At 33.4% G+C, this 12435-nt stretch overlaps 1 protein-coding gene across 1 annotated transcript in view; it reads left to right on the forward strand.

Annotated features, from left to right (window-relative positions):
• Positions 1–2004: 2004 nt before the first annotated feature.
• The window catches only part of LOC143252727 (serine/threonine-protein kinase OSR1-like), a 70824-nt gene continuing 60393 nt past the window's right edge, over positions 2005–12435 (forward strand). Inside the window, exon 1 of the mRNA XM_076505304.1 lies at positions 2005–2954. Within this exon, the coding sequence (XP_076361419.1) occupies positions 2836–2954 (119 nt within the window). The 5' untranslated portion in view covers positions 2005–2835. The remainder of the gene's footprint in view (positions 2955–12435) is intronic.

Here is a 12435-nt window from a genome sequence, read left to right on the forward strand (position 1 = left end):
CCAATAAATCCTGGAACCAGGACTAGTGAGAAAGAATGTTAATGTAAATTTAGTTTATTACAAAACTAAAAGGAATAATATTCAAAAGGGTAATTAGTATTTAGAAAAGTAGACGAGTATGTGTATTCCTACGTTCAAAACTAATTACTGTTTTGAGAAGCCAAAGAGGCGGTAATTAATAATTTGTTACGAATGTACTTCATCCTCCTAAGTACAACGATCACCAACCTGCTTGAGTAATAAACGTCTAGTTTTACATTATTGGAATTACATGTAAGTATCATTAAACTTCTGCCTGAATTGAATAATACACTTTCTGACAGATTTCTAATTTTATAAAGTTATATATTTATTTCTTTAAGACTAAAATTTGTTTCTCGCATTGATTATCTGCAGGATCTTCGGTTTGATGAAACCATCTTCAACTTGAAACAAATAATTTGGCTTGAAATGTTTCTGAAATGGTTCGTAACATTGTAATATTTTAATATGCACTAATAATAACACTTCTATTACATTTCGTACCTGATGTAATCCTGGACTCTCCATTATCAATTTCCCGTTATTTCATAATCTATGCAAGATTAGGTTTAACAATAAACAAAAGAATATTACAGATACTTTTAGTGCTGAAACTCTTACTACTGTAAAACCTACTAACTTTCAGATTTAATACCAGTTAAAGTCATTAATTTATTTGAAGCGTAACTTTAGATTTTAGAAGATCGAAAAACTTGAACAACACAGAGAGAAAAAACTAAATAGAAATGACTAGGGATTTTTAATTGAAGTTGAAACATACCGTGTATACCAATTTCAATAACATCGAGCCAAGTACTAGAAACATAGATATGACATACTCTTAAAGAAATAAATCAAAGACTAAGGTATATAGCACCATGCTATCAACATTTCTACACGACTTGACAGTATTTTGTGCACCATGCTATCAACATTCCTACACGACTTGACAGTATTTTGTAGATGAGGACACAGTTTAGAACGCCCTCTGTATACAAGTTCAGTTCAAGCCATCTTTCGTAGTTTGTATATAAAACATTCGTATTACTTTTTTCGTTATACTAAGAATAATGAAAATATTTTATGTTTGTAATCCTTAACTGGTTTCAAGTATTTTTAAAGACAAAAAGTAGAAACGAGAACATCTGTATCTGTAAAATTTATAATATTATAAAATAGTATTCCTTTCCACATCAAACTAATGTTATGTTTTTGTTTCACTCTGAAAACGGCTTAAAATATAACTTCTGTGAAAAAAAAAATTGTTATATTGTAAATTAATTTAAACGTCTTCTCAGAACGTCCCCCTGTAGCACAGTGGTATACCTGTGGACTTACATCGCTAGAAACCGGGTTTCAAAACCCTTGGTGGGCAGAACACAAATAGCCCATTGTGTAGCTTTTCAGAACCTCATACAAAATGTGGAAATACGTCCAATGTTGCCCTGCTTAACTTGGCAGAGAGAAATTCGTAAAGAATAACATGTTACAGCTTTGCATAACCATTACGCTCGGGTTGTGAACCACAGATCACAACTTATATGGAAAACAAGAAATAATGAGACCTTTGATGACTTTAAGGTATGGCTCTAAAGTTAACAGAAATTAGATTCTAAGTAGACAGTTGAGATGGTTGAAATATATATATATATATATTGATACGAAACTTTTGTTACATTGTTCTGTCATGTCTTCACTGAGTCCGTTAGTAACTGTGTAAAACACTTTACATTGTTATACATATATTTATTGACCTACTTTACGTGTGTCATGTTTAACGGTCTGCAGGTTTTAAAAATTTAGAGTTATAAAGGCCTGCATGTTTTAAATATTTATTTGTCACGAAGGTCACTTTCGGTATATAGTAGGTGAATTTACGTGGAAATTTAACGGTGCAGGCAGCAGGAAACCAGTTTTTATCCTGACGAAGGCTGTTCTGTTCCATGACCAATAGCATTTGTTCAGTACATTTTTTTTCTTTCTCTCTCTTTCCAATTCTGGTTTTATTATATTGTTCCATTACTGCAGGTCGAGGGTGAGCAGCTTCGCTGTGTGTGTATGTTAATATTTACCTTTTAGAAGTGTTTGTTTATTAGGCATCCTAACCTGACAACTAGTTTTGCGCTTTAATAGATTGTGAAGTTATACTTTGGTTCCTCCATTTAAATTCAAGTCATTCAAGCTTAACCACTATAGTCGTCTAAGGACAGTGTACACGTACAAATCTCTCCGAAGCTAGAAGTTCTACTTCTGCGAGAACTGTAGTTGAATAGATAAATATTGAGCCATTATAGTATCACGAGATATATCTCGAGGTTCACAACCTTACGTAATCTCAGTGAAGATAGGATTTAGTCCCAAATTCGCATCAGAGTGACAATTTTTACAGCATTTATTCTTGACCCTAGCATGAAAAGAAAAAGTCCCGACTATTTGATTCTGTGACTCAAATTATAGACTCAGTCGATACTCAGACAGCACACCTTAATCTTTTACTTCAATCGTGTGTGATAAAGAACCTGTTTACTTGTCTTGCGCTGTGTCATTCTTGTACACAGTGCTGCTTGATTGTTACAATACCTGTTAAAAAGCGGATATCAGCCCGAGGATATCATACTTTCTTGAGTACAGCTGTGTTATGTGGCGTTGAATTGGACTGGTGGGATACCTGTTTTGCGCAATGCCTGTGAAAAATTATGGTGCCAATGGCCGCAGCAACATCTTGATGGTTTTTATATTTCATTAATAGAGTACAAAGTAATGGCGGTTATTTTCCGAATTCCTTTCTGATGTTATAGGACCTCAACAACAACCATGGGAAACGCTTTAGCTTTTCACGTCAGATGTAATGCTCAACTACCCCATCCTGATAGTGACAGTGACGATGATATATCTCAGCCGACTTCAAGTTCAACGGATTATCCCCAAGAAAGGTAAATAAACACAAACAGCTTTCACTTAAACCGGTAATATTTATTTTCCTCAAGAAAAGTAGGCTACGAAAGAAGTGTTGATACAATAGTTGAAATCGTACTGGTTTCTCTAATTATGTATATAACGTAAATTGAAGAGGACAGACCACAGTTATTATCTAAGTGGCTTTTAGGGTTGAAGTTATTTATTATGTAACATATAAAGTAATTAATAAATCATTTTAAATTTGCAGCTATAAATTTAGTTTTATAAAATAAACAAAGATGAAGTTCAAGTTTAGCAATAATACATTACTGGCCTTTTGCAAGTTTCTCAAAACTTCTAATTTGTTTACTTATTGTAAACAAGCAACAACAACAAACTCTTCCAATGCCATGGCCGAAATAACACTTGGCTATTTAAATGAAGTACTTAAAATGTTTTCATCGGAGGGAAGAAGTAAGTACTTGGTAGTCCAAAATCACGTTAAGAAAACTGAAACTGTAAACATCGTTATTAACTGATAAGATATTAGTAATAGCATGCTCAATACTGAGGGCATTATAATAATAAACTTCAGAACTCTAGTTCCACCCTAAATTACAGATAGAAAATTATAGATTCTGAGAACAAACACACATTATATTTATCATTGATTAAAATACAGTTTTTCGAACTAACCAGTTTATGTTTACTTAGTTTGAATAAATATATTTAAAACAATTAAGTAGCTTCTTGCCTCTTCATTTGGAAAAACCTTAATGGCACATCGGTATATTCGCAAACTTACAACGTTAGAAAGAAGGTTTTAATACCTGTGTTGGGCAGAGTATAGATAGCTCAATGCGCAGTTTTTTTGTTTAACTTAAAACAAACTGCTCGAAAAATTGTTAAAACTTTATGAAGAGCACAAGCAAGTACGTTGAAAAATTTTGATTTCGAATGTTTGATGCATTTCATACGTTATATTTAAGATTTATATTTATATTGAGTGGTGATATTATATTTAACATTCAGGTTTACATGCTTAATTTTGAAATTGGTTGTCCAAAAAGTATAGAAAAAAACGCTATACCATTTTGACAAAATGCAAATAAACGAGAAACTAAAATGTTGTTAATTTACTTTAAACATTTTAGAATACTATGGGGCCTGGCATGGCCTAACGCGTAAGGCGTGCGATTCGTAATCCCATGGTCGCGGGATCACGCCCGCGTCGCGCCAACCATGCTCGCCCTCCCAGCCGTGGGGGCGTTATAATGTTACGGTCAGTCCCACTATTCGTTGGTAAAAGAGTAGCCCAAGAGTTGGTGGTGGGTGGTGATGACTAGCTGCCTTTCCTCTAGTCTTACACTGCTAAATTAGGGACGGCTAGCGCAGATAGCCCTCGAGTAGCTTTGCGCCAAATTAAAAACAAACAAACAGAATACTATGTGTATAGTTTATGTACGTGTAAGAAAGGAGAGACACGTTATGTTCAGGTATGTTGAAGAAGGACTTTAAATTTTCTGCTCTTCAATGTATTCAGTTTATAGCAAATTTGATAATCTTATTGTCAGTGTTATTTTAAATACACCTAATTATATTGAAAAGCAACGTGAGTAACTGTGACTAATTATTATGGATGTTACAGAGAAACGGGAATGAGAAAGATACTTAAGTGTTTTATGAAAATGTAAGTCTTTGAAGGTTTGGTAGCTAAGGCTGAAAAATGCTTGCTATATTTTCCTTATAGTGTTATATTATAATTGATGCATTGTTTTACAAGAAGACTAAATACGGAACCCAATCCATAGCAAAATAAAACGTGATACATTCTGAATATAATATAATATTGAAATAAAATATTTAACCCCAATTTAAAACGGGGAAATAACTTTGGTGTGAGCTTTGAACTACTAATAAACTTTTATCTGCTATCTTAGCAGTAAATAACTGCTCGTGTGATATTCTCAGTTGTTCTGGTAAAGTTTACAGGTTAGAACAGTAACCACAATAGCACGAGGACATGAGAAAAGACAAAAAAATATTTGTGGACTTAAGTCTGCAACTCTGACTCTTAGAGTTTGCAGATGGAGCCATATTACAGTGTAAAACAAATTGAAAATAAATATTTACTGCAAAAACAATAAATGTGATGAGTGCACTATTCTTCTAAACAAAGCTATATTAAGCCCAAGCGATGATGGAACAAGTGCCCTATATATAGGTCTTTATATATTATAAAATTATAATTATTTATATGTTGGACTTTTCAAATTGGATAAGCAAAAACAGCATAGCAACATGACAAAATATTTATTCATATACGATATATTTGTTTCTCAAATCAACAACTTATATTTGATCTGTTTATTTACAGATAGTAACTTGGAACTTGTCTATTCATGAAGTGATCTCATAATGGAAATTATGAATTATGAACATCAGTTACAGTCATTGGTTTCTTACTATAAAAGTTTTTGCTGACCCTCTGAGAACTCGCAAGCTTGGTTAGATTGTTCGTTAATCCAGCCCTGCTTACAAAATCGTATTAAAAAAACAACAACACAGAGTTGATTAAGATATGAAGGAAACCAGAAGAAATTTTATGGAAATCTGAATTAGATTCGGAAAGTACAAACGACCATAGAAAATATACAATAGCTTCACTTCTTTCAGAGTATAAGTGTAATGAAATCATTCGTCATTCTGTCAACAAAAATAGCGATGATGTATCTTGAGGTATCATAAAGCTTTCAGATTTTTCGAAACCTCTACAGGAACTACATAGCACACTAACGCACACAACTCTTAGGCCAATCACTTGTAGTGCACACTAGCTATTGTTTGAACAACAACATACACCAAAATCAATGTTAAATAAATATTCAATAAAACTGTATGCTTGTGAAATATTTCAGTCTGAATAAATGAACACATTATGTCAAAACGAAATAAATCACTGGCTACACCAACTTTTCTTTTTATAATGGCTCGGCATCGCCAGGTTGTTAAGGCACTCGACTCGTAATCCGAGGGTCGCGGATTCGAATCCCCATCACACGCTTGCCCTTTCAGCCGTGAGGGCGTTATAATGTGACCGTCAATCCCATTATTTGTTTGTAAAAGAGTAACCCAAAAGTTGGCTGTGGATTGTGATGACTAGCTACTTTCCCTCTAGTCTTACACTGCTAAATTAGGACGGCTAGCGCAGATACCCCTGGTGTAACTTTGAGCGAAATTCGAAACAAATAAAACAAACTTTTTATAATACACTTAGGTTATCATTGTCTTATTTCACCTTCCATGGATAGTTTCATCCATTCGTAAATATCTCAATTCAAACGAAGCAAATATATTCTTCACAACCATTACCACTGGATAAAACTGTGTTTTCCCTGAATAAAATACAGCGTGATCGCACCTATTATACTTATCTTTTTAGTAAAATCCATTACCTACCGAATGTTTCAGTACTGAGACTAAAAATTTTCTCTCAATCACATCACTGGAATTGTCGGTTGTACCACGTTTATAATAATATTCCATAGGTTAGTAGTCGCAGTTTAATTCATACATCAACACCATAACTGTACATTAACATCACACATCATTATATGTGGTTATAGCGTCAGACAGACAACCTATAATGCACTCATATAGAACACATCCACCACCAGGGGTCACTTTTGCCAACTACTTCTCAGTAGATGCATTACTCAATACTGGACTAGCACGTCTAGATTATTAAACTGAACTTTCTTTTGGTATCAGAAAATAAATAATTCAAACACACTATGGCTTTTCAGCTAAGATTTCTTCAGCCAAGATTAATATTCATGCCATCTTTATAGCATAAACCAACAAACGTATTCAGAGTGACCCAGGCTAAACACAATAAAATGTATTCAATACTTTAGTTTGGCACATACATCATTAGGAGAATCATCATGATATCACATCACCATGTGTGTGTCAATTCACTTACTGGAGTCAAAATTAAAGAACAACATTCCAGTAAAACAAGAACTTTTCTAGTAAGTTTCATCACAGCCTGATTCGTATTCTATAGTGATTAAGAGACGATTCCTTGACTATACACGGGAAAGTCGTTTACAGGTCTTTGTTCAAAGGCTTTTTAAAGCTTGCATTTCAATACGCAAACGTTATCTCAGGGGTTTATTAATTTATCATTCCACAGTAGGCAAAATTTCACTTTAGTGCAAATAAAACAAAAATCACACAATTTTATAAGCTTTCAAGTGTAGTTGAAATAGCATTCCATTTTTATCAGCAGCACATTCAATTTTATTATATCTAACCATGGGCGATAACAACAACGATTAGGATTCTTAACTGATTTGCAAGTTCTTTAAAGACCGCACTACTTTGTCTCAGGTCAACAAGCTGACAGGTCACTCCATTGACAAGACATCCACGCTTTCCTCTGAAATCTAACTTCAAGGATAGAACCATTTCAACAGCTCTGGAGGATTTAGGCTAAAGTTTTTATTCGGAGTTTATTTTTGTATCGAGGTCGTGGTCGTGGACCTACACAGCATCTTCTTCTCACTGTTGAATTATTCTTCTTGCTTTTAAGTTATTACGGAAAATTGTGATGTCCTGTTATATAACATTTTAAAGATACACTACACAATTATTAAGAAAAGCATCGAAAAGTTTACCCAAGTAGAAAAACAGAAAACCTGCTCAAAAAAATTCCATCACAACACCAACCTTTCACCTTACTGCTGTTCATACTATGGACTCCTCACCACTTAGTTTTCGTTGTATTTCAGGTTTTATGCTTCATATATAATATTGTTCAAGTGAACTACTTCCAATTGCCTTGATTATTCACGAGATTTGAAGAATCGCCAAGGATGTCACTTGTATTCTCCATGGGAGGAGATCACTGTAGCATGATTATTCTATAAATAGAAACAGTCGTTTGTCCTGGTGATATCCCAAGGGCTCGATACCTCTTGTGACATGAGAGTTTTCCCTTATCACATGAATGATGTACGTGCATAGAGAGAGAGAACTTTATATCTACTACTGAATTTTCTTTATTGGTTATTACTTTTTTGTTAGGTTTGATATTTATTACTTTTACTTACTTCGATAGATTGATTTTTATATATATTCGATTGACAGTTTTTGTGCAAGGATCTAACAAAATTAGTTTACGAATCCAGTGTTTTTAAATGCCCAATCATTTATTGTATAAAGTTAAAAGCAATTCGTCTTCTAAAGATGGTGAAGTATGTTTCTGCCGGAACACCTGTAAATTTTTAATAGTTTTTAATTGCCTTAACTTTGTAAAATAAATTATTGTGTATTTTAAGAGGTTGGAATCCTCAACTGATCTTATCAAATTGATTTTTGTCATTTTTCTGATAATCTTAAGATTGAGGGATACATGAGAGATTTCTATACTTACGGACAGCGCCATGATCTGTGGCAATCGAGAAATTTGCAGAAAAGCTTAATTAAATTAGAATACTACAATAACTATATAAATATTCAACAACGCCATTTTTCTGTCAGAGTGAATCCTTAAATTACATCATCAGCCATTCCACAAAAATTACGGAATACATATCTTGTTGTTATCTCCAACAGAAACTACCCATGATACTAATAAACTGCAGTGACTTTTTCCATGAGAAAGATTTTGGTGAAATTAGTGAGGAATGAACTAAAGCAAAACGTAATCAATGAAAGTGCAAGTTATACACTTTCCAGAACCAATCTTTATCTATAAATCTATATGCACTGTAACATACAAGTAAATGTAAACGTTTAGGAAACTCTTAAATGAATTAAAAAATGAAATGCATTGTACACTTTGCATACCTCATTAATTTGACTTTAATGCTCAAAAGCAACATTCAACAAGCCAGTTGACCTGTTGTTGACAAACAGCATTAAGACTATTTAAACGCAATTTTAAGAGTGTAACATTGTTTATAACACAGAAAGTTCTTTAAAATCGAAAATTTATAACTAGTAAAAAAAATGAAACATATTCACAATAGTACAATACAGGCATGGTAAATAGTTGTTAAACCACATTAAGAACCTCACATAAAATTCTTATGCTTTTGAAAATAGACCTGTCTCTATTAAAGACAAGAGCATATCTTTTAAATGGGATACATATTTGCTGAACGTGTTTATATGTTTTCATATAAATCTGAATATTTTTTTTGTGTTATATATTCGCTGGTAAAACTGGTAAGTACTACGTATTAGAGTACCATGAAATGGAAGAGAAAATAAATGGAACACAAATAGCGAAAGAAAGATTCAAGTCCTTACATAAAGCAAGCAGTAACATCTTACAGAACACAACTAAAACTTTTTTTATTCCGAATTTATTTTTGTAGCCAAGTTACTTAAACATTACATTAAAGTCAGCCAATAACAAGAGCAAAGAAAAAATAAGTTTTCACTAAACAAATCATTGCAGGAATGTATTTGTATCTTATTGTTAAGTCAAATTAAAGTTTAATTCAGTGTCCTATAATCCAAAAGTATATTTTGAAGAAACTTTCAAAGGTCAAAATACTTTTTTACCATCCTTTTAAATATCGACATAATAGCCTTCACTTTGCCACAACATAAAAACAGATCCAAGTTCTAGTGTAGATATACCACAATCCTAGATTAGTTAGGATATTAGACATATGTAATTTGATTTGCAGAGTCCAGATTCGTAAAAACTGTTCAACGGAATTACCATCGTGAATATGGTAAAGACCCCCTTCAAACCTAGCTTTGGTGGTGGTTCCACAAGTTTCCGGAGACAGAAAGTGTGATTGGTCTGAATCAAAGGAAACGTCTAGGTGTTCCTGAAGAAACCGTTCTTAACGTCCAGGTGACGTTCCTCCGCTGCCAAAAAAAGTCTATTCTTCGTGACTCAAGTGAACTCCAGCTACCGAGATTAATGATACACAAAGTTCTACACAAAAGATCACATCCTTACACGTATAAAGCATGCATTGAGCTTTCTCTTCTGGAGTCTCCATCTTCATTTAAACTTCAGCCATTAACAACTGGACATTGATTACAATCTGCAAATGAAGAAAAACATTCATTAGTTACGCAACGCGATGCTAAACACTGTATAATTCTAGTCAAACACGGACCAAAATGTTGTACATTGTAAAAGTAGCATAGCATTAAACAAAATTAAACACGTAAATAGATATATCACTGATAACAACCAGAGGATAAATATTTGGTTGGAACTGACAAATCTGTGATGTAAAATGAAAAAAATATGTCAACGCAAATACAAAATAAATTTACCTTTTATCGTTTAAGCATATGCATATGAAAAAATCATAAACTTGATTCTGATATGTAATTAGTTAAATAAAATTTGTTAAGATTACAGACCATCAACTTATCCTAGTTTACATCGAAAGCCCCCCATTGGCACAAAGGTATGTCTGCGGACTCAAACCACTAAAAACTGGTTTTCGATACCCATGGTGGGCAGAGTACAGATAGCCCATTATGTAGCTTTGTGCTTAATTCAAACAAATCAAGCCAAAAAATAACATTTAAACTGCCATATTTGTAGCATCTCAACTGGCTTGATCATACCTGATATTGATGAAAGTCGACATCGACTGTAGCAGATATAGTGGGTTGACATATCACAAAATTCCTACTCACACATAACTGCTGCCGATTACTTCCATCGCATTATTCTACAGTTTCATAGTGATGGGGCCCGGCATAGCCAAGTGGTTAAGTCACTCGACTTGTAATCTGAGGGTTTCGGGTTCGAATTCCCGTTACACTAAACATACTAGCCCCTTCAGCCGTGGGAGCGTTATATTGTGATGGTCAATCCCACTATTAGTTGGTAAAAGAGTAGCCCAAGAGTTGGCTGTGGGAAGTGATGACTAGTTGATAAATTAGGGACGGCTAGCGCAGATGGCCCACAAGTAGTTTTACGTGAAATTTAAAACAAAACAAACCAAACAATCATCGTGATGGTTAAAAACTTCCAGAACAACACTGAAATAGTCCTGGTATAGCTTTGCGCGAAATTCAACAAACAAACAAACATGTGTATTGAAATAGTCCTGGTATAGCTTTGCGCGAAATTCAACAAACAAACAAACATGTGTATTATATTCATCAAACCTGATAACTTTATATGGATATCAAAGTGTGTTGCTCAGTGTATTAACAGTATGAAACGGTAATAATTTGCGGAACGTCTTTATGTTTCTTATTTGCACAATTAAGTGACTCTATGCTACGAACGATGTTGAATTCCGTCTATTTAGATTTTTTTCTAATTAACCAATCTATTTTTCATGAGTGATACTCTTACGTACGCTAGTGTTTAGGACTCGAAGACTTGTAACAATCAAACTGTTTCAATTCATTTTTCTGACACGATATAACTGGCTCGAGGTCAAATTCCCAGCCTCCCTCTTTACTACTACAGTACAAAAGAAAACATAGATTTCAAGTTATTTCAACATTTGTTCTATTGTTGAAACATAAAACACATTTCAACAGACTCTTTATCAGGTGTACGTTACCAGTTTTTTTTTTCCTTATTGTAACTACTGTCGTTTAAAGATTATTGGATTGTTATCCTCTAAAATATATATCATAAAACGACGATTCTATCAGTATTGTAAATCATTTACCATATTATGAAAGCGACAATTCCCGTCGTCTGACTACTTTAGAAATATATGGAAGTCCTTTGGTCCTATTCTCAATAGTTCGTAAAGCTCATTTTCCTCTTTTGGAGGACCACATAGTGTTAGGACTTTGATTTTCAGATAATTAATCAATGCAAATGCTGTGATGAACACCTCTTTGTTCGTTTTATGTTATGTTTGAATTTACACACGTAGCTGTAATTGAACAATAGTTTATTTATTTTTTCTGAGCTACATCGCAATATGCATTTAATTAATGACCTTTTAACAGGTTCATTGCTTTCTCCAAGTTTTTAGTAGTCTACAATTCTCTTTACTGTCTCTACACTTCCACTAAATATGAGAAGTTATAAATTTTATTTTGGTGTTCATGGTGCAATTACAAGTTGTGAGCTCTTATCCTAAAAAAAATCATCTCGACTTGATGACAACAGTATCATCCGTTGTCCTCTGGTATACAACAAGGACTTTACTCAGTCTCTGCTCTAAAACTTATCATCAAGTGATTTTAATTTATTGACAGCCTTATTAGTGTGATATTTCGTATATTTTAATTTATAAATTGTTCTTTGTTTAATTGTACAGTTTAGAATATTACTTAAAAATGCAGTTAATTTGCATGTATATAGTTTTCTATGTATATATATATTATGTAAAGATTATGTTACACGAGGACGGATGCACAATATGCTGATAGAATAGTAAACTGATAAATGGTTAGTTGGTTGCAGTTAAGCACAAAGCTACACAATGGGTTTATCTGTGCTTTGCCAATAACGGTTATCGAATTGATAAACAATGACAATGATTTTATGCA

This window comes from Tachypleus tridentatus, chromosome 6 (assembly GCF_004210375.1).
Source record: "Tachypleus tridentatus isolate NWPU-2018 chromosome 6, ASM421037v1, whole genome shotgun sequence".
Taxonomy (NCBI): domain Eukaryota; kingdom Metazoa; phylum Arthropoda; class Merostomata; order Xiphosura; family Limulidae; genus Tachypleus; species Tachypleus tridentatus.